This window comes from Buteo buteo, chromosome 2 (assembly GCF_964188355.1).
Source record: "Buteo buteo chromosome 2, bButBut1.hap1.1, whole genome shotgun sequence".
Lineage (NCBI taxonomy): Eukaryota > Metazoa > Chordata > Aves > Accipitriformes > Accipitridae > Buteo > Buteo buteo.
Window position 1 is genome coordinate 51859736 of NC_134172.1, and position 23667 is coordinate 51883402.

A 23667-nucleotide genomic window follows, 5' to 3' on the forward strand; every position below is an offset into this window, starting at 1 on the left:
CAGGGTCTTTCACCCTTGTTAGCTGTGGCATATTCTTGGAAGGGTTGGTTGGGATTTTTTAAGGGCACAAAGCATCATGACTGCATAACCCAGCACCAGCTCCCTCGGTGCTCGCTGGCTCGCTCTCTGACCGCCTACGCTGTTAATTCCACGTGAAACCGTGAGCTGCCTTCTGTGTATCAACATCTGAAAGCAGTGAAACTGCCAGAAAGCTGTTTATATTGCTGAAATGGTTTAAGGGGTGAAACCCGGTTTTTAGAGGATATTTTCCCAAGTAGAAAGCTTTAAACATATAACCATGCACACAAACTCCCTGGCCAGATGGCATGCGTGGCAAACATGAGGAACCTGGCTTCTGAAGGAACTGCAATGAGAAATGACTAGAGCAGCCAGATAAAGTCTAGGAAAAGGATACGTGTACACATTTTCACTCCTGTTTACTGAGCAAAAAAAGGTAGGAAGCATTTGGATTGCTTCCTTTCTACAGAAAAGGAAGGACAACTATTATATTCACAACCAAATGGCTTGTGAATGAGTGGTCGTGGGATGTAAACATGGGACAGGTACTCACCCGGGGCTGGCAGGAAGCCATCGTCTATGCTGTCCTCCAAGAAAGTGCCTGTTGGGTCTGAGCTATACCTCTGGACAAAGCTGTCTTCCCTCACAGGGTGCCCCTGCTAGGTTTGAAGGAGACAAAAACAATATTAAAGGGACTGTTCTGTAGAAGTTGATCCATATAGGAGAAGTTGCTCCTTTTTTAAAGGTCATCCCACTTACCCCATTTCTGTCAATGCAGGTTGTAGCAGAATTGTTGCTAGTAGCACTCTTTTAAAAAATGAGAGAGAGAAAGAAAATACAGACATCATGAGAAGCAGTTCACTCTTAAAATTGCTTGTCATGTTTCTACAGAGGACAAGTTTCATACCAGTGAACTCAAGAGAGGAGTGCGGGAGGTTGAGGGGCTGTTGAAGAAGCCCTGGTGTGGCACGAGATACTCATCCGCGTCCACTATATCTTCCATGTCCTCCTCCTCCATCAGGGTGCGATAAAACTTGGAGTCCGTAGGGCTGGGCAGGTGCATCCTATCATCTCCCTGTGAGACAAGTTGGTGTGAGAGAGGACTCGCAGACTCCCTTCAAGCTCTCATTATCCCCTTCTCTGAGAGACAAAGTAATTTAGCGAGAGGTCCAAGATGTATAATCTTGATCTATGTGTTTAACCAAATTTACTTAGAGTTTAGGGGAATTTGGGCCTGCAATCTCTGTCTATGCTGCTGTAAAATATCTGCGTTTTGAAGAGGATCAAACTCTGTTCTCCTCTCAGGACTGCAGTATAGGCTGTTACTGGTCCTAGACTGGGACCAGTACTACGAGAACAGTGACTGGTCTTGAAATTCTGTTTGTGGTTCTAGCTGAACGTGTTAAGACCTGGAAAGCAACAGTAAATCTGGCCTTAAATTATTGATATTATATGTTTTCATATGCATTACTAATCATTTTGGGCCTCATATTAAATGCCCATCAGACATCTTCCTACCATTGGGTTTAGTACCTGTATAACGAGATAGCGTGGGGGGTCACGGGCCATTTTTGAGAACTCTGCTATCAGCTCACGGAACTTGGGACGGCTGTCTGCATCGATCATCCAGCCTGGAGGGACGACAGGGAAAGAACCGCACAAATAAAGTTCTTCTGGTGATCAAACACAGAGCTTAAAATAAAATGTAACAGTGAAAAGAATGGCACCATGCGTGCTGTTAAGGTCCCTGTAAGGGACCACCATAAAAAGTTACTTCACCAGCCACTGCTGTGAATTTCAGCATTTAAAATGCACATCTTGGCAGTCTGGGGAAGAATGCAGGAGGTAATAAAACCCCATGCTGGAAAAGCTCCAGGCTGAGCCTGTCTCCTCTCCTGCTGGCCTGTCTCCGCTTGGGCAGGCAGGTCGCACCTGAGTGATAATAAGGCATCAGTCCTCAGGATATCCAAATGGGTGGCCAGCCTGGATCAGGTCTGAATTAGGCTGCTCTGAAGAAATTCCTGAAGGAGGGGAAGCAAACTAACTTCAGCAGGCGCACGGTCATTTGACCTTCTAGTCCTCACTGCGCTGCTTCGTGAAATCCTGGGAAGCCTAAAGCAGAAGCTACCCTCTGTACCAGATGTCTTCTAAAATTTAAAACATCCTTGCTGGGGACATTTTGAAAGATTAACTGTATCTAAGCTGTATTTAATTAGTAAACGGACTTTAACAAAAACAAGTCCTACAGTTTAGTGTGGATCAATACTAGAATAGATTTCAAATATAGATACTGGTGGTTTAACATGTGAGATTACTTAGGAAACCCACACTTTCTGTTATCAACTAACAGATGAGCTGATGTAGAGACTCTTGTGTTTAACATTAAAAATAATAAAGGTCAAGCTTAGTGTGTCTGGCTGAACTCATAAGAAGCAGCCTATCTATAGTAATGGAGAAATGAAGTGATAATATGACATCTGAAATCTGCATTAGACAAAATTTCATCATTGCCGGTGACTTTTCACCATGCTAGAAGTACGATTCCCTGCTAATTCAAGAAGAAATCCTTTTTGCTTTTAGACAGAGTGGAGCATTTGGGAGTTCGCTGTTGTTGCAGAGGTACCATCTACTATTTCTGAATTTATCTCTGAGTTGCATATGTTTAAATACTGCTTCTTAAATAAAAAAAATAAAAATTGTTGTGCAATAACTTTGAACATTTCAGTTTATACTCTCTGCTTATAAAAGAGATGACCAGGAATCCTGAATTCCTTTAGACAAAATGGCATGGCTTCAACAGCATCTGCGCTATAGCCTGCAAACACAGGGTGATCAGAGCGGTGAAAGATGTGCAACCGAGTCCTGTGGTAGAAGGAAGTTTCAAAGCCCAGTTTCTCATGTGCTTGCATTTAAATTCAGTGTAACGGGATGAAAGGGGATGTGGAGACTCCACTAGTCATGGTTTAGAAGCAACAGATACCTGATTAGGTGCCTGAAAAAATACCTGCTTTCTACATCTGGCCTGACCCAAAGGAAGGGCAACGGTTGGAGCTTCTGAGCTTTGTGAAGGCTCAGCCCCTGAGGACGTGGTCTAGTGCAGAGCTTTTAAAGACCTGGGACATGACTGCTGCAAGCAGAGATGTTGGCAGGACTGAGGTGTCAGTAGGGTTCACCATCACTGCGGAGGAGCTTCCAGGACACTGCTTTTGGGTCTGGGCACCTCCCAGGCTAGGTGCACACATCTGGATCTGGTTCCTGCTCGCTTTGGTGAGCACAGGATCAGGCTTTCCCTGTGCGGTGCCCGTCCTGACAAAGCAACGCTGGGGCACTGCAGGACTCCCCAAAAGTGCTGCACTACAGGGTGTTCATGGTAGCATGGCTTCTGTTTCAGGAACAGGTACATTTTGCTCCAGTGAGAAGGTCTTAAATGCCACCTAGTGGGCTTTTTATCAGCATCCTCACAGACACTACCAGTAGCGAGCAGGGATGCGGCAGTCACGGTCTAGGGATGCACGGGAAGCCAGGTAATAATCTGACATTTTAGCAGCTGATATAGATGGAAAAGGGGTTTGGGGTTCACAAGCTCTTTGATGTGCCCTAACAATGACCAAAAAGTGCTTCAGAGACCCCCAGCTCCTGTGCTACTTTACAGCAACAGTCATGTGCCGAAAAGGAGCCATCCAAAAATGAGGAAGAAATGGGATGAGGAACTCCAGATCCTCATTGCATCTGCCATTACAGCGGTGCCTGTGCTTACAGCACTCCTTTAGTAAAAGGAGCACATAATCCATGTGTGTGATTGCTGGGGGAGGCATATTACTGAACTAAGGGGGAGCCTGGAGGAAAGGCAGCGTTAATTTTATTTCCTAGACACACAAAACCAGAGTATCAGGTAAAGTGGGTGGTGTTATGCTGATTTATACTGCCTGACAGTATCAGTTTAGAATAATTGACAATATCAGCCAGTGGTGTGAATGGTGAAAAAACATTAGTTGGCTGAATTAGCGACTAACAAAACCATATCCTGTGCTCCTAGTCAAAGCTCAAGGGATGGGAACACGCTCTGGTGTCACCACTCTTTTCACATAACCCTATTTCTGTGCGATCACCAAGAACACAGCGTATACAAATGCGACATAATGAAGGCAGTTGTGCTACTTATTTGACTTAGGTTAAGCACCCACAACCCCAAATGTGAACTCACATTTGACCATGATCATGTACACATCAATGGTACAGATGGGGGGCTGGGGCAAACGCTCGCCCTTCTCCAAAACAGAGGAGATTTCACTGGCAGGGATCCCATCGTATGGCTTGGACCCAAATGTCATCAGCTCCCAAACTGTCACACCTGCAGGGTGGGAAGGGAAGATCGTGAGAGAGGCTTTTCCAGGAGCCGGGGTGCTTGGCCTGGGCGCAGAGAGGCGGTGAGTAGAGAGGGATTTCCCACAGGCACTGCATTGCCAGAGCCCCACCCAGGAAAAGCATTTTCTGCCATGATTTTGAAGAAAGACAAATTAGTAAAACAGGTTGAAATCATTTCAGGTTTCCTTTTCAGGTTTTGGGTTTTTTTGGTTTTGTTTTTTTTTTTTTTAATCTCAGCTACAAGTAGCTCAGTGTTCAACATCCCACAAACTTCCCAGCCCCACAGAAAGGAAATGCAGGTTACCGCCTCCCGACTCCAACCCAGCAAGTGGTTTCAAAAATGGAAGTTGTATTTTTATTTCAAAACAATCTCTTTGGAGACAAGCAAGAGCAGTTTTTAAAAGATGTGTAAACCAGCTGCCTCAGTGTCATTTACTGACAAACCATGTACTCTTGTGATGTAGCTGTTGTGATTGTCTGGTAGCTTAGGATACAAAACAAGATTTTGGATGCCAAGATACGTGAACGGATTAAGAGGACCAGAGGCTGTACTTTTTCTAAAAGGACACAGGATCTGACCATCTGCATTAAATATTTTCCAGGAATGTAAGAGCTCATGGAGTGGAAATTTTGGAATAAGTTGCTCTGAAAAGTTACATTTCTGCTTCTCTTTCTTTCAACTTGGCTTACGAACTATACCAAATATAAAATGAATTCTCTAAGGAGGAGAATTGCTTCCCACTTTGCTTCCCTTTCAGCGTTGTCCTCTCAATACCAGGACAGCACAAACATTTTAGGCCACAGCAGTTGCACTGATAGACACTGACTGACAGCATGGCCAATGGTTTTAAGTCTTCCCTCTAGTTATGTGGCTTTATTGTCAGCTCAGTTATATTTCACGTAAAGCTGCTGAAGAAAAGCGTCAGCAGAACTTCAGCAAATGGAGCAGAGTCTCTGACCTGCAGTCCCTTTCAGGGAGGGCTCATCATCTGAAAGCATATTCTGCAAAACATCTTATACCTCACTAGCATGAAATTTCATGGGAATTTTGCTTTACTGAATAGGTGATTTGGGCCCATTGTTTGTTTAATCTCTCAGTCTTCTCATAATAGGAAGAAGAAAGCTCTGTGTAGAGTCACTAGCAAATCCTGCAATTTTCCAACCCATTTGCAATAATTATAACTAGGTTTAGACTCACCATAACTCCAGACATCACTTTGATGAGTGTAAATCCGGTGTAAAATTGACTCCAAGGCCATCCATTTAATAGGAACCTAGGAAAATTCACAAATAAGCCTTAAGAGGCTGAACCAAAATTTATCAGCAGTATTTACCACCAGGTGGTGTTTAAACCAGTAGTTTGGTTGTAGAAGGGAAAAAAACAACCAAGAAACACCACAACTATCAGAGTGGTAGAGCAGGCAACTTTTGAGTCCCTTATTATTATTTTCATTTATTATGTTGAACCTGGGAACTTGTGAAATATTAGGCATATTAGAAATATCTCTTACAAATTAGTTTTACAATATTTTTAACAGTCAAATTACTATTTTTTTAACCTTCTCCTATCATAACAAGACACAAATGCAATCTCAGGCTATATGACAAAAACTGGTCTGCGCTCATATGGTTTCCATTTATGGTCTCCGCAATATTTGCAAGCAGCTTCATTTTAATTTCTCAGCAGGACACATTCCCTCCACCAGCACGTAGTACAACACAAAGGCGTGTTGAACCAAGTCTGACAGGTCTTTCTTCTGCTATAAATATACAGCATTGCCTTTTTCTTCATAAATGGCACAGTGTTATTGGTGTTGGCTACACTGATGAATTCAGCCATGCTTTTTTTTTTTTATGTTTTTTTAATAATGTTGCTTTTTCCCAGACATTCTGGGTGGGAATTTCAAAAGCATTTGCTGCTCTGCTACCTCCGCTCCCACTGCAGTCCCACTGGCCTGATGCTGCTTTGGCTGATTTCAGAGGACTCCCACAGGCTTCAAAGGCAGCACGCTGAGATGGCAGCTGAGCGCTTTGAAAACCCCACTCTCTTTTTTTGCCCTGTGCTTAAAGCTTGTGCGCAAGCACAAACACCGACAAATGTGCAGCGGTTCATTTTGCTGATGGGCTTTACCTTGCCTCCCTCAGCGTGATACTCCTTCTCATCAGCGCCGAGCAGCTTTGCCAGCCCAAAGTCCGTGATTTTCACGTGTTGAGGAGTCTTAACAAGGACGTTCCTGGCAGCAAGGTCACGGTGCACCAGGCGACGTTCCTCCAAGTAGTTCATTCCCTGCAATACGACAGACCATGGGTAGGCATCACACACTCTGAGCTTGGATGCACAAACGAGTTACCAAATGTCAGCCACTCTGTGGTAACTGTATGCACACCACCATAAACACGTGGCAGCCTATTGCCCCTTCAGAAAAAGGTCTGCTGTTTCAATTTACATGATGGTTATTGCAGGGTGAGGATGTGCGCTTGCACAGTTACACGGAGAAGTAACTATTACCCTCCAGGAAACTTATTGTGGGTCCATGTGCCAGTGGAGCCATGGAGAAAAAAGGGACAGTAGCAGGTATAGCAGGGGATGCAGTTCCTTTAGGATTTAGTTCAAGAAATATAAAATTGGGATAGGACTTGAAAATAAGGGGGTAAACCCTTTGTTCAGCTGCATTTGTGCAACCCCAGTGACTTCAGGAGAGCACAGTGCAGAATTTAACTATCACCTTCCATGCACACACAGGCCAACCCTACAGGGAGTATGTAGACACTAATGGCCTGGGAGAAGAGTCCAAGCAAAAATAAATTAATCATTCAAAGTTGTCAATTCTGCATCTCGTTACAGTGTACTCTGCCTTCTCCCTGCTAACAATGAGGCATCCCACCACAAAGGTGAGAAAAGGAAATAAAATTAAAAAATTCATTTTATGGCTGAAGTCAGAGTTGCATCTATTTTCCAGACCTCTTTGAAAAGGCAAGTTCTTCCAGTTTCACTGCCTCCCATGATTAGACTGGGTTTGCCATAGCATATGCGCTTTTTTGGTACAACTGTGTCTCGTGAGGCATATGAAGAGGAAGAATACTACTAATTGTGCCAGTTTGACTTTTAAGGTATGAATCTAACAGCTGCATTTCTGACCACAGAGATTATTCCCCTTTCCCTCAACTCCAATCTCTTGGTGTATGGAATCAAAAAGTTCATGATTTTTAAGTTTCCTGCAAGATCCTTTCTAAAAACCACAATTATTCCCAGTCGATAGGCTTCTGCTGGCAGCAGCTTACACACTTGTATTTTTATGAAGAGAGAATTAATAAAAAAGTACTTCTAACCTACAAAGTTAACACCAAAATGATCATGCTGATGTGATGACAGAGCACTGGAGGGAATAATTCCCTTCCAGCCTCCACTCCCTCCCTAAGCTCACTGCTAACCTGGACCACCATCGAATCCTCCACCCAAGTCCCTCAGCAGAACTTCACCCATGCGCTGCTAATGTTGCCAAAACAAACCACCCAAACAAACTGGCGCAATGCCACTACGAGCGTGCATTTAATTGCACAAATACATCTTTAGTGAGCAGAGCTCTTGAAACAAAAAATCTTCAGCTGCTGACAGAAAGCAGACTATCTTAAAAAAAAAATCACATAATCTAGCCCCAACAGGACAAAAAATTTCCAGCTCAACATGTCTTGCTGCAGAGACTTATTAAGACACAAAGCTGCTGAAAGGCAGAATATCATTTTCACACTAAGCTGTTTAAGATGCTGGTGGCTAAAAGACTTGTGCACATGTATGACCATATACTGAAGACATTGAACTGCTCATCTAGAAAGCTCAGCAGATCTGTAATTGTGTACAGGCCTGGGATTTAAGATATTTTTCATCATTAAGTGTGAGACCAACGTGTTCAAAGAGTTACTTCATAGTGTTTCTGCATGTGGAGAGTCTATGCTCTGTCATAACATCTTGTCTGAAAGACAGGACTCCATACCTCAAAGAAAGATAATGTTTATAGATGCAAAGAAAACTTTAATTCAAAGCTGTGAAAACAGAAACAAAAATGAGCTTCCTAGGGAATGTGCCTCCTGCTGGTTAGTTACCAGACATAAATATATTTGTTTCAACTTTTTTCCCCCCTCCAAAAGTACATTTTTAAAGAGTCAGAGAATGTCCAAAAATCTGGCATGACTTTATCAGAGTAGTAACACCAGACACATTGGTGGGAAAAAGCCGTATGTGTGATTTATGAGGACTTTGAGGAGAACTTCAGTGTGGAGCAGCACAAAGAAGTACGTTGAAGGTCAGGCATCGCTGGAGAGGGTAGAGGTTGCTATGGGCAAGTGTTGAACCGACACCAAAAAAATCAAACAGAAGCTAACAATTGTGAATGGCAACCTTTCGGGCAAGTGATGCCCCAAGGATCAATTTTGTCACCTTAAAAATTAACAAGGAGGGGGAGGAGGAGGAGGAGGAGAAGGGAAATGTGGCCTCCAGCTCATCCTCCGAAAGGACTGAAACCAGGACAGAGCAGGAACTGACTTTAAACAAGAGAGCAAAAGAGTCAGAAAAAGGCAGTTCACATCCTGGGTGAACACATAAATTAAAATTCACTTGCTGTGGAGAGCCCTGTAAAAAAGTACACACACTGAGATGAAAAATGTGCTCTGTATGCTTTTGGTGTATACATTTCTGAGGTCCTCAGCATGTTTCCTGAAAGCAAACCATGGCCGGGCGAGCCTGGGATGTATACAAGGTCTCAAGGGGCTGATAAGGCCCTAAGTGTGTGGTTAACTTGCAGACTGGCATTCCCAAAATAAGCAGCATTAAAGCAGCTGAGCTTTGTGGATACTGCCATCTCATACATCGAATCTCCAACAAACTGCAGCTATTTTTTTTGCTGGTTTTGCTCCATTCTTTCACGCTTGCAAATGGCTAACCACCTTCCAAACACAGCATATTGCTGTTAAAGGCTAGAGGCTGTACTTCAGCTTACTTTGCTGCTCTTCTCTTTGGCAAACAGTTCCAGGTGTGATAATGAGTCTTTTATTTGGCACTATGGCCATTGCAATTAGATTACAGGCACCAACTCAGTGCATATAAATTACAGAACAGCCCTGAGGTGCCTGAATGTCTTTCAGTCACAGTGAGCCTGAGCTAGAATGGAGCTGGTATTTATTAATCAGCAGTTTCAATCCCCAGGCCTCAGAGATTTCAGCCTGAAATTCTCTGAGGCACACAAGAAGGTGTATTCAACATCACTGTTTGCCCCGTGGCACAGCCCAAAGATGGAAGCAGCACTTTGGTATGAGAATTGCCAAATTCTATTCCCTTCCCTGCCACAGCTTCATTGCATCACGTCATCATTTCATTACTGGGTGTTTGGTTTGGACATAAATGTCTTGGTGATAATATTACGCTGTCTAGGAGCATTTTGAAGAATAGTTAAGGTTTGCTCAGCAGCTTGAAAATGGTAAATTGTTTAAGACAAAGTAACCACTTACTGTCACATATAAGGTATCTAGGAACCATGTGGTGAATAGAAAGATTTACAGAGACAGGTAAGTAAATAAATACATTAGACGCTGCCAGATCTCCATGTTAGAGTGTGAGTTTTAGCTGATCTGGAGGTGTGCTGGTCCACTCACCTTTGCAATCTGCACACACCAGTTGAGAAGGTACTGGGAGCCGATGTTGTCCTTGTGCTCTCGGATGTAATCAAGGAGGCAGCCGTAAGGCATCAGCTGTGTGATGAGCTGGACAGTAGAAGTGAGGCAGATTCCCAACAAGCGGCACACATGAGGATTGTCAACACTAGCCATCACGTAAGCTTCCTGGGAAGAAAGAAAAAAAAGCAGTGTGAAACATTCCCTTTGGCATGACACAAATACTTGGAGGCAGTTTAAAATAAGTTGGTCATTCAAGAGGTTGCTAAAATACTATATGCAAACTCTGTGCCTCATATCACATACAAAATACTTGTATTTCCCACTCTATGGACCAAATTTCTTCCACTCAGTGGGAGCTCCAGGTTTTGAACACTGAAGCAACACTGAGATGCCGCAGCAGAGCCAGTCTCCTACTACTGGTACACCAAGCAAACATTGGACACAAAATCCTGGGGACAAAACTTACAGACCTAGGAGGAATTAATAAATTGAACATCAGCTGGAATCTGATGGGATTTCATCATTTTGAGCACCTAGTTGCAAGGGCAACACATCTTGTGAACACGTGTCATATGGTTTTTTTCCTCCACAGATCTTTTCACAAAACTGACTGGAAATTAGTATTTTTGAGACTTCCGCCCTTCTGTCAAAGGATCATACTAACCCAGAAAGTCAAAAGTTGTCATCTAGGATGTGACTGACAGTTTGGCTTTTTAAAAAGAGACCATGTTCTTCTTGACCATGTTGTTCTTCAGTCCATGTCAAACCAAACAGGTTAATAATCGGTTCAGCTCTTTAGAAGCTTGAATACGTGTCTTGCTTTAAGCAACACTGGGGAAAATATCGTCTCTGATTGGAAAAACTGTTTTAGACCCATATAGCAATGTAAATGATACCAGGAAGGTGATTATAATGTGGGAGCCCAAGCATCATAAACCCTTTGGTCAACTGGAATTTTGTGTTTGAGTTTCATAAATATGTGAAAAACTCTTCTTTCAAGCGTGGGTTCACCCTATGTAGCTTTAGGTACCTAGCAAAGGTACCCTAGGTACCTCCTCTTCCTTTGCTCTTCTGTAGGAAGGGAAGGGCCCCTTCAAAGGCTGGTGCAGTACACTCCAGACGCACTCCTTTAACATGGCCATGGGGTAAAAACCCCTGACTTCATGGGTTTTGTGTGCAAAAACTACTTATGCATTGAAAATTGAGATCTATATTTATATTGACATCTACTGTCAAGTCCCAGCTCAAGGAACGGATTCCAACTGGGGAAAAAAAAGTAGAGCTGAAGTAGTTTGGCTTTTTTTAAGTAGCTTTGTGTCTGATTTACAGTGTATTACTTTTAGACATTTTTAAAGCCATTTGATTGAAAACCAACACAATGGGAAATAAATGGAGTGAGCTTTTAGGTCAGCATCTTAACTCAGCATCTGGAGTGACACCAATTAATCATCCCTTGGCAATTCAGCATTAGGCTAGCAGCCCCCCAAAGCCTAAAATCATAGTGAAGGCACTACTGTGGCAAGCAAAGGAGCAAATCTACACTTTCTAAGAGCTTAAGAAAAGAAATACCATAGCACTTTACTCATAATCTAACAAGCTTTCCACAGATGTCACATAGCTGTGTAGCTGGTAAGAACTATTATTAAACAAAATTATTAAAGCAATGACGTTCAAGAAATAAGCAACCCCATTTCTTAAGCAATACTTTCTGGCCTTGGTATTGTTTGCTGTACCAGCCTAAGCAAAACATGATGTAACCCATCTTCTTCTGAGGTGCTAATTCTGCATTTGGTATCCTTGTTTTGGAACCCCTGGGATGAAAGTGGCCTCCAGGCAGCCAGGTTAAAGAAGATCTCCAGCAGAATTGGGTAAGGCTCCTCAACCTACTGCAGCATGTGAGCAGGTCATTGAAAAACAACCCTTTGTCATGGATAGCACTGATTCTGTGGGCTACCTTGAGGAAAGACAAAGCAAGAACACAATCTGCTATTCGGTTACATAGATATTTGTGGTAGCATTTTTCAGAGAATCTTGCAAATCCGTTACACGATGCTCAGATGTAAACAGACCAAAACACGCTCATCTCCCTAGGCTTCCCAACTGAGCCATCGTACTGATGACGGGTGTCTGTTCCCTGCCTTGCTTCCTGTTGGGATTCAGATCCATATTGTATTCATTTCAGCGGCGGGGGAGGGGGTGTGGAATCTGCAGAGTCGGAGCCGTTCTCACTGCCCATCTGCTGCGCAGCCTGCACAGGGCTGACCTGGGGGCTGAGAACTGGGATGCTGCGAGAGCAGGGTGGGCGTACAGGCCACACAGCTTTCGGAGTGTGTCCAAGCGTTGACACCGCCTATTACATTCGATACTGCAAACTAAAATAGGCCACTGCCTCCTCGCAGGGAGCAGAAGGGAGCTATTGTGCAGTCGTGGGTTCCACTAAGTAGCCCAAGACATTAAAGTGGGCCTTTGTTTCAACTGTTTATCTTGGAAATCTCTGCGGTACGCTCTGACCTGCTCCAAGTATGCTTGGTATTCAACAACAATCTTCTGAATTAGCCCTACCCTAATAAAGCTAGCGAAAGCTCGCCTGGATTATATGAGCTAAAGCTGCTGTGCTTGTTCTATACCTAGCGTGTTTCTGTAAGACAAATCATCTTTAATTGGACATTATTATCTCTGAGGTTTCAGTGACCTTGAAAAGTTGGTTGTGCAGCAAAAATCTGTTTTGAGAGGAGCTTTTTGAGTCATTCCTCTGACTTCTTTCACTGGTTTTGTATTTTTAAAAATGTTCTCCTGAAATATAGAATGAATTCCACCAACCAAATCATCTAAAAAATGAACAGGACTGAAAAAAGCAAGAGCTTTTTGTTAAGCATCCTAATTCAACGGAAGAGATAACATGGGGATATGCTACAGAAACTTCTTTGAAAAGAGCAAGTACTTTGATATCACCAAAGAGTGCGCAGTCCCTGCATCTACTGCCCTGTTGTGTGACTTATCTTGATCTGCTGAAGGCAGGATGCAGTACTGTAGGCTTATTCATTAACCCCTCCTTTAGTATACAGGAATTTAATGCAGTTAAGTCCAAAGCATCCTTTGTGAAGACTGTGTTATGTTTCTTATCATTGTGAAGAGGGAAATGAGGGTCAGAGCTCAGGGCGGGCAGCTGAGCAGCATCTTTGCCAGCTCCTCAATCCAGGAACACCAGCGAAGGCAGGGACCGCAGCCTGCCCGCAGGCAGGCGAGGGGCAGGGACCAGGGCCACAGGGGTCAGGCACCTAGGAAATGGCTGAGACTGGCCTGCAGTCTAACTAAACTAAAATCAGGATGCTTCATGTACGGATTCTGAGATGGACTACCTATTCTTTTGCATTGCTGCAATACACGTACCAAACCATATGGTATGTAACACATGCTCTGTTGAAGTAATGTATTGGAATAACACTGTTTATTTGGGGTGATTGGAAAAATCCAGTATGCTTTATTATCATCAGTAGCACAGGTAGGTTTGTTCACAGCCATTCATCCTGACACTTCTCATAGTGAGACTTGGCCTTTTGTTAAGAACTTCACCACCTTGAACCATTTGAGATGAGCCTTCCTACCTGAGGTGTCATTTGCTGTCCAAAGCTGGATTTTTATTTGTTTTTAAATAAATTTCCTGCTAAAGTGGTTCAGTTCTTACCAAAATAATAAAAAAAAAATCCACATTTTTTTCCCCATGGCTGAAGGACCGTCACTTCCACACAAACAGGCTGTCCCAAGCTGTGGACCTGCACTTCACAGGTCCATTTGGGACATACCAGGGATGTGTGCCCTCTCCCTGCAAAGAAGCACTCAATAGATGAGGCCCTGCCAAATCCAGGCTTCCATCCTACGCTTTCTAGAGGTATGCTCATGCAGGTATAGCAAAGAGAAGCTTAAAGACTTCATCTGTACCAAATACACTGTGTTGCCTGGAGAGTCCCTGGGCTGACCAGTCCTCCAGAGTGACCCTGCAGGCTCCAGCTCAGGGCTCGAAGGTCTGAACAGGGGACGGGGACACCCCCCACCCTCCCCCGTGTTTCTTGTCACTGAGGACTGAACCACAGCACAGGAAAGCTGAACTGAACGTATACTCAACATCCGAGTGCTCCTCTCCGCACTCAGCATTTTCCTTTCCTCGTATATAAATAAATATCTTTGGTGCTTTATGTTGTATGGCTTCAGATCTAGCAACAGAGTTCAGATTTTTAGCTACTTCAAATTCAGGGAACTTTGTATTTAGGGGTCTGGCTCACCTGTTGTAAACTCACACATTTATAAACTCCTGAAACAGCATCCCATAGCCTTTTTCCCCGTTTTCTGAAGTGATGAGCTATATCCAAGAAAAAAAATAAAATTCCCATGCCTCTTTCAGGAAGCAAGATAATTTCTTGCTGTTTATGACAGAGAAATCAGACAGCTGGGATACTTTTTTCTTTTGGATTTATAGTTAATTTAATGCTATGTAACCAAGCAACTAGTTTATGACAATCTGCAATGTCAGGATTCAAAAATCATTAGATATGTTGTTACTGGTTTTAGTTCTACTGCCATAATGGCAATGAATGCCACAGTTTAAGGCCTGAAACATCAGAACAGAGAAAATGGAATTAGCTGTACATGTACGGTCCTGACCTCTCCTTAGGTGCTAGCCCACAAGTAAAACATCAGTATCTGGACTGTGAGCAAGGGATTCATAGGAGGCACAAAAGCACTTCACAGACTGGGCTGCAAAGTTGCAGTACTTCTAGATGGAGAATGCAGTTTGGGATGCAAAGTATTTCTTCCCACCCCAAATCCTTTAGTCCAAATTCCTTTAGTTGTTACAGAGGAAAACCCACAGATCACTGACAACTTGACAAAACAAACACAAAAACTTACATCGAGTATTTCCTTGTTGGCTTTTGGTGATGTAGCCTCTCTCAACTCTTTAATAGCAACAGGAATTTTAACCTTCTCCCCTTCTGGGATCCAAAGTCCCTACCAAAAAGAAGTACAAAGAGTTACTCAGTCTCACATCTACGGGTTAATTCTCCCAATTACTTATACATTTTACATCTTCTGAGTAGACTTAAATATTCTGAGCAATGGGAACACATGGCAGACAACAAGAATATGCAAAAAACGTCTTGTGGGTGTTAACAAAATCCTGTTAGTGGAGTGAGTGGTATTTCTCTTTCAGTCACCTCTACTGTATTTTTTTGAAAAACCATGTTGATTACCTTCCCTGTATGAATAGCCTGAGAGATGCATAAACAGCAACTTTTGCAGGTGGAAATCTAATTAATTAGCGCATCACAGCAACTGCATGTGCAAAACCTTGCCACTTCAATTTATAAATCATGGGATGAAAAGAATTGGCATTTTCTTATGAAAACAAGATAGCATCCATACTGTGCAAATAATCCAGTCCTAACCATATGCAGTGGCAGTAGGTTTATGTCTGACTGGTTCAGTGCTCTACATCTATAGTCAGGAGGCTATTTAGGTGGCAGATGAACAGCATGGCACTGTGAGGACACTCTGCTGACACACCCAGCAAGGTAGGTGCACATTTTCAGAGGTCAATGGGATTTGTGCCCCTGAAGTTCCTAGCCATAGCTGGAAGCCTGCTTCAGAATAGAGAGCTTTATAAAGAGATATATGAATCTACAGTTTATATTTCAGTACTACTGGCAAAGCCTGAAACACATATCCTGAACAAAAGGAGGAGCACAGAAAAGTGGACCTTGGTGAAGAGGAACAAACACCAAGAGAAAAAATACCTTGTGGACCTACACAGCTGAAGGTATGTAGACATTTTCACACATCTGAGTTAGTTCTAATGAAAAAGTGATTGACAATTCTAAAAACAAGACCCCAGACCACACAGAAAAATGGCTTAGCACTGAGCTGACCAAGTGCATTTCTTTTTTTCCTAATATTCACAACAGGGTGTATTTGGCTGTGGTAGTTTTTAAGTTGAGATCTTTGTCCTCCAGGTTCAGCAGTATGGCTTTGGCAACATCTTATGTAAAACTTCCCATGTTACCCGATTCATAACTCAACTAATGATGACTGAGTCACCTCTCTACCATTCAATATACACATGCTATAAAATCTAGTTTAAAAACAAAAATCTACACAATGATCACAGCTCCCAGTTCATGCTTGCTTTGGGTGGCTTCTGCGTGAGGGAGCAAGATGAAAAGGGGAAGAGAAACATGGTGATCTTACCTTATAAACAGTGCCAAAAGCTCCTGAGCCTAAAACTTTGACCTTTTTAAATTCTGTTTCCTTTAAAATTCTCAGATGAGCTTGGTTCGGTGCCTCCCCGCTGGGTGTCAGTGGTTCGACAAGCTGGTGCAGAGAGAAGATGACGTTAGAAGGACATACAGTCTAGGAGGACAGCAAGCAGCATGGTTTGGGGAAGCAAATAAATCCTTCCTTTAAAATAATGAACATTTTATCCCACATGAAGTTTACGGGAGGACAGCTCCACTCTGTCCTGCAGCAATAAATATCTAAAGTTGCTCCAAGTTTCAGAGGTAAAATCAATCACAGAGTGGCAACTGCCATTTTGAAGGAGAATGGAGGAATACTACTGTTCAAACGAAGGCTTTGACTTCAAAGCCTTAAAACACATGGCATGAAGAACAATGTAATTACCACAGATCCTAAAGAAGATTTTTTTTTTAAAACTTAAGAATGAATTATAAAAGTGTTTTAAATAATGGGCAAGAATCACCTGCAACCTTTCAGGTCTGCTCTTGTTTAACTGGATGAAATTCCCATGGTACCAGTGGCTCCCTGAGACCGCAGGGTTTACAAGCAGCAATTGAAACTCTGAGAGTGATTCTTTTCTCAATAAAACAGGCAGTGTTAAATTGACTATTGATGTTTTCAAAATTTGACCTAAGCCTTATTGCAAAAAAGCAGTAATGCCCTCCAGACAGATATTTAACACTGTTTTGATGCATAAATCAGCTTTTTTGCTTAGTGATTTTTCCTTTTCCTTTCCTTTGAATGAAACTGTATTTAGCTAGATACAATCTGATTTCAGTGGGCTAGCAACCTTTCTGTTGTGATGAAATATCCTCATTTTGAGGAGTCCAGATGAGCTGAGCACAAACTGAACTCTCCTATCTCTACAACTGTAGAATACAGTGGTATGTAAAATATCATTAGGTAGTGCATTAAAAAGCAGGACAGGTTTTTTTTTAAGGATTTTAACAGCTGACTCTGCAAAGCCCAAACAGAAGGAAGCTGCAACTGGGCTTTTAGCAGTATGCTAAATACAATTTGCTAATTATTTACTAGGACTGGACTAGAAAGAGAAGGGGGCTAATCATAAAAGAGCAGCTTTAATCCAGGATAATGAATTTTGCTATTTTATATGTGAGGTACCCAGAGGGTGATGCTGTAAAGCACACAAAACCATGCAGAAAACAAAAAGCAGTGTAGAAACCCTGTTCATGCCCAACAGGGTGAACCATTCACTTTGATGGTTTTGTGGGGTTTTTGTGCTAAAAACAAACCAAAGACAAGACACAAACACTTCCTCAATTCCTTTCCCTCCTCTCCTTTCTCTCTTATTTTTTCCCTCAGGATCAGACATACGCCTGATCAAGGCGTAGAATTTTCAAAAGCGCCCAAGTTGCCACAGCAGCCTCAAGGCTTGTCTGGAGGGAGAAACGATTCGAGGCTGAGAGTCTACACAGCAAGGTGGCATGGATCAGCAAACACACTGCACTTCACCCTGAAGGCATAGTTGTCTTCTGAGCACACAATCTCAGTGATTTTCATTGGGATTTAGACATCTAAATCCCCTAAAGCTTCTGAAAATTATATCCAGAAGGATCAGATTTGAGATTAAGTGAGGAGGTGTTAGGTGCACACCGCCTCTTTTCCAACCAGCGTGGCAGACGCCGTGTCTGCCAACCCAAGGGCTTGTTGAGTTACAAGGCAGGTGCGTGGTGCTTTAATTCTCTGGTACGAGCAGGCTGGCACCCACTGCCCCACATAAAGCAGCCAGTGTTGCAGCCGAGCCGGCGGCGCTCACCTCCCTCTCCTGCAGCAGCCGGCGCAGGGTCCGCTTTCTGACGATGTGGCGTCTCCGCAAGTAAAGGCCGATGCCCAAGCCAACCACCACCAGGCACAGGAGACCTCCAACGACACCAGCTGCGATAGACGGGATTTTGGAGCTGCCAGAGAAAAAAATGCTTAGGTGTAAGATTTAAAAAAAAACACATACAGAGGTTGTGTGAAGCCGTAGCTTTTGATCAAACACACACTCTGGACATCCACTTAAGCCTATTTGACATTTCAGATATCTTGGGCATCTGTATTTTTAAGTTCCTCATCCAGTAACCTGCTCAAAGCCTTCACTCTTCTCTCAAACTTGCAATTGGAGCTGATGCTCATGGTTTAAGCGAGAGGCTTTCTCCTTCCTCTGACAAATGCACCAAGCACACGAACATCAAATCCGTGATGCCTATATATGCCAGCCATGGGCAGCCTGCGTGTGATCAGATACACACAAAACACATGGAGAGAAGGTGATATCAAGAAGGCATACGCAGTTGTGAAGCTGACATCTCACCATTACTAGGGAGGCCATGCTGTAAGGGTCACAATGAACTTCAGATCATTGGTCCTCTTCAAGTACAGATGTCTGAGGCCAGGTAACGTGTGAACCATCCACATCGTACATACAGATTGCTGCCTCTTTATTAGAGCCTGGGTCATTTCAAATTTAAGTTGAAAAGAAAAACCTGTTTTCCAAGGTTGTTTTCTGGTCTGTACATAGAGATCCATCACAGCTCTTTCTAAGTTGCCCCAGGGATTACTATTAAATAGAGTCACGTTTTAACACTACTTCTAGGCTGAATTTGTCTTGCCATAGCATGACTGTGGCCAGAAACTAAATCACTCTCTCTTAGTCAGAGAAGCCTGTTCACTTGTTGCATGACCTTAAGTAAGTCATGAGGCCAAACAGTGCGATGTAAGATCTGGTGAAGAATGAACGCCCATCTGTGCACAGAGCGGTTGGAGATTTATAGATCACAGGGCTGGAAAAGACGCCCTGGGTCTCTGAGATGAATCCCCTGTAATGCAGGTAACTATATCAATCCTAAACAGATCTCTCTCTGCCACTAGCCCATAATTCTTTCTTTTTCCAGGTCCTCCTTTTGTTCTTCAGTAACAGATCCCAGGTCTCACCTTGACAAACAAGCTAAGCAGAACAAGGTTTTGGAGTCTTGTGCCAGTAGGAATATTTCTTAGCTCTTTAAATCATTTTTATAGATTGGAGCCTGCTCTAATCTGTCACTTCCCTGTACAGAGCTGGAGACTTAACTTGAGCCCCAGCATTGCAGTGTCCAGCATGGAAATGTAAACACGCATGCATTCTTTCCCGCTCTATCGTTAATTGTAGCAGATGAAATACTCACCCGTTTGGACAGCCTTCAAGACCTGGCCCTTTGCACCTGTAAAAACAAATGAACGTTACAAACATATTTGGTGTACATACTTCTATAATTCCAACGAAGAAGAGTCCTACTGATTGAAAAGTTGTGTTTCACAGCAGTCCAAGTATTAACATAGGAATTTATAATAGTCATTCACTCTATTAAGTATCAGTCAATGGCCTTGCTCCAACATCTTTTACCTAGAGGCATAGTTATGCTGCATGCTCAGTTTAAAGAATATTTTAAAACAACTTTCTGTCATGTGGTAGAATAGGGGGAGGACACAGATACACAAAATTCAAATGGACCTGGATTCCCTGGCTCTGCATGGATATTTGTGTTAGTGCAGAAGCTCAGGGCTGACAGCGGAGGGGGACAGAAGCACCCTCTCCCCTGCACAAGGGCAGAAAGCCACAGGGAAACGTGTCACTGCAGACTCTCCTGCATAATCCTTGTTTCCTGATAAGTAAAATATGCCAATTTCCAGACTTTCTATTGCAATGGAAAACTTGGGTAGCAGATATACGCTCCCATCAGAAAACAGGATTTGACAGCACTCCCTTTGGCTATAGTCTGTTGGTATGTGTCCATGATATTTTTCTTTCAGAATCCAAGGTCTTATGTTACTGGTAATGTAAACAGGTACAACACTTATCCAGAGAGACAGAAACTCTACTAGCAAGTCATTCACCCTCCATTTGAGTTTAAAACGCCCAAAATTCATTTTGGCAGCCCAATGCAAAAAACAACATGGATGGAAACACAGTGACTGCATTCACTTGATGGTCTAACGGGTGTGTGAGGTACCGTGCATTCCCTAAGTGCTGCTGGGCTACAAGATGTATACTCTTCATGGGAATTGTGGTCTTTGTGGTGTCTACTGAGGAAGGAGAGCATTACAGAGAGGGTTACATCACCTCTGCAAAACAGAGCACAGCAAGGAGAAAAGTCCAGTTTGTGGTATCCGCTCCCTGCGCTGACTTAAAAGAAAATGGATCATCCCAAAACAACTCCAGAGGAGGTCAAGTAGGGGGTAAGGAGTGAGCCTGTGCCAGGAAAACTGCTCTGAATTCCCTCTCACCGAGAGGAGGAACGAGAAAAATTTCAAAATGGCAGGCGAAGTTGCAGATCTTATCTCATAACTTGATCTAGGACTGGGGGAGGAAGAGGTGAAGCAATCACTCATTTTATTGGGGTTTGTTTGTTTGTTTGTTTTCATTACTCTGATCTTCCCTCGTGTATTTGCCTTGTTTCTGGGCCAACACAGTGCTCCAAGATCCAGCATCTGGAAGGTCTTGTGAGTTCACTGGGCTCCCATGCAAGAATGCGCATCCTGGTGTCCTGGACATGCTGGAAGGGCTGTGCATACTGGTTCCCGGATCCTGGGTGCCCAGCTTTGTTAGCGTTCCCTGTCTGCCTACGGCTTGGTTTGTTTGCTCAGTTGTGTAACTAAGTACAGAGAAGCTGCACGTGCAGAGCAGAACCACCAGCTTGCTTATGGTCACAGGAGACATATCTTGCTTTGCACCAGGCTTCTCTCCTCAGGTAGTCAACAGAAAACTGATCTAGGACCCAAGACCTCATCCTGTCGTGCTCTACCACCCGGATGTGAATTTCTACATGCTAATGCAACGAAGCATGTGCAGTTTCTCCCAATAAAGATGTGAAATTAAAAGACCTCACTTCATTTCAGAATGTGACTGTGGTCCCTCAGATTAACTCTTTCTAAAAATTTTGGTTTGCCATGCTACTTTATCATGGCGAGTCTTCCATGCACTTCCTAACAGCAAAAAACAAAAATTGGCTGAGGGGATAGCATCTACAGTCTGAGGAATGACCGACCAGTTATTTTCCTACACCAGAAAGTAGAAGCGGGAGAAGTGTAGATTTTCATCTGTCCCCTTCTTTTTTAAAATTATTTCCCACACAAATCCATCAATATAAATTCTGGTGGGATAAAGTAAAAAGGTTTTAGGGAAGAAAATGACAGATCAGCTTGTGCTTTTGAAATCCCATGTGATTTTCCGATTCATTTCACAAGTCAAAGAAGAAACAAAGCCTATGACAAATATCCATCCAGGACTAAATATAACTGTCTTTCTTAATGTGGAATTTTATGATGACACATAACATAAGTAACCCAGGTTTTATGGAATCTAAACAATCACTTTTTCCATTCCTGAATCGTTTTTCTCCTGCTTACAGAAAGCAAAATGAGAAATGTGACCTTGTGTTATGAACTGCCTCAAGATCTTATGGATATATCAGCTGGAATCTAGCAGCAGTTGTAGTCTCTGAAATATTTCTCTACTTATTGGAAAATTGGTGCTGTGTACAGTCCCTGAAAACTATTGCATCCTGAACTCAGATTTCATCTGTCTATGTAAATATTACTCATCCCAGTGCAGACACAGCTATTTATTTCCCAAATCCATCAAGATTTTAACAACTTTCTCCTCGACCCATAGTTCCTAATTTGATATAATACAGACAGGTTACTATGATTTATGGCCCTTCAGAGGGGACTCACACTATAACAGCCTAAGCTACCTTCACAGTCATAAAAGAAATGGAAAACCATTGGGTTTTTTGGAGCCTTACAAAAACTTCCCTCTGCCCCTTCCTTCTCATTAACCTTCAGAGTGTGACAAAGGCATCACATTTGTGCTGTGCTGCTGCAACCTTCCCTCTCGGACCCCTGGTTGCTTTCTCCCCCCCCCACCAAAAATCCCCTGGCATTTAATATGAAGACTGGCAAGACACATAGTGATGGTAACGATGGCAGAGGCAGGACGCATCATCCAGTGCTATTAACTACAGTAGTGGCTTCTCTCCTCCTTGCTCTTCCACTCCAGGGGCTGTGGCTGAATTTAATTCCTGTACTCTGGGAGAGTGGCAAGGGAAAACCAAATCCTTAAACGCCTAGCAGATTAATAAAGCTGGTGTGTGTCATTAGGTGCTGGAGGTATAAATGTGGTAATTCCAGGGCTTTTGGGATGTTGTTCTTTTTATCGGAGCATATTTTCTCAGCTGTACTAGAGGCAGAGCAACAGGAAGCTCGTGTACAAAATCCCCAAGAGATTACAGGAGAAATGGGAGAGAAGGGGTCTTTTGGGCTGAGCAGAAGAAAGCTTTCTCCATTCTGTTTTCTAATGAAGGCTGAAAAACCAACTCAGTAAAGAAAATGAGACTAGATAGGATTCTTCACAGCAATACAAAACAAGCGCTGCACTACCAGTAAGCACACCTGAAGTAAAAAAACCCAAAGTTTGTGACAAAGCTCAGCTGGGAAGAGAAGTCCCCTTTACTTGCAGCTTCTTCAAATAAGGAAAACAGAGCCAGATCCTGGAAACCCTTACTTGCATGACTACTGAAGTCAGCGCACTTAATCATGCTGATAAGATTTTGTGGGCTCTAGCTGTGAAATTGGACAGGGACAGAAATGAAGTTGTTGTTTCTTGTCATGCAGAAATTGCTGAGACTGTGGTTTCTAAGGATGCAAAAACTTTGTGAGACAGATGTTTTCCACCCACTGCTGAACAGATCCCATTCCCGCAGCACAACAAGGGAAAGGCATGAAGAGAAGTAAGTGGCATTACTGATTGATTGCCTTCATGGGGACAATGCTGTGCCAGACCGCACGTTCCCAGATTGCTTCTCTGACACTGGCTCCCTACCCATCAATGCCACTGGCCTCAAATGACCCATCTGTAAAGCAAAAATACTAACAGTACCTTCTTCTAGCTCTGTTGAGCCCTTCAGGGATACAGCCTATTTCTTCTGCCACATTTGGACAGCAACTTGAACAGGGCCATTGAGCATGTCCACAATATTAACTGTGGCTAACTTAGCCCAGTTCTTTCATGTAAGAGATGAAATTGAACTTTTTATATTCTGCCTTAATAACACAGGGCCAAATACACTGAGTTATATGTTGGATACCCCTAATTTTAAAAAACATCACCTGCCAGACTCCTGTGGTACACCCATCCACTGCTAAAGCCAGGCAGGAACTGACTTTTCTGATGAAGTCTGCTCTGGGAACTTGCTTGTGCACAAAGAACCACCGCGTGGCTTATCGTTACATCAACGTCTGGCAGATTGTTCTCCACGTTTGCAATCATTTGGGTCTAGAGTTTGATCT

General features: G+C 43.1%; 1 protein-coding gene across 2 annotated transcripts in view; it reads right to left on the bottom strand.

Moving 5' to 3' along the window:
- EGFR (epidermal growth factor receptor) overlaps window positions 1–23667 on the bottom strand; it is a 169360-nt gene that overhangs the window by 9772 nt on the left and 135921 nt on the right. Inside the window, exons 16-27 of one of the 2 annotated variants that reach the window (XM_075054644.1) lie at window positions 19506–19541; window positions 18116–18257; window positions 16291–16413; window positions 14956–15054; window positions 10030–10215; window positions 6515–6670; window positions 5582–5657; window positions 4223–4369; window positions 1552–1649; window positions 926–1093; window positions 778–825; window positions 572–674 (exon numbers count right to left, since the gene is read on the bottom strand). In XM_075054644.1, coding sequence (XP_074910745.1) covers window positions 572–674; window positions 778–825; window positions 926–1093; window positions 1552–1649; window positions 4223–4369; window positions 5582–5657; window positions 6515–6670; window positions 10030–10215; window positions 14956–15054; window positions 16291–16413; window positions 18116–18257; window positions 19506–19541 — 1382 coding nt within the window. Of the gene's footprint in view, window positions 1–571; window positions 678–777; window positions 826–925; window positions 1094–1551; window positions 1650–4222; window positions 4370–5581; window positions 5658–6514; window positions 6671–10029; window positions 10216–14955; window positions 15055–16290; window positions 16414–18115; window positions 18258–19505; window positions 19542–23667 lie in introns of both variants that reach the window. The other variant, XM_075054636.1, reaches the window with a different exon arrangement.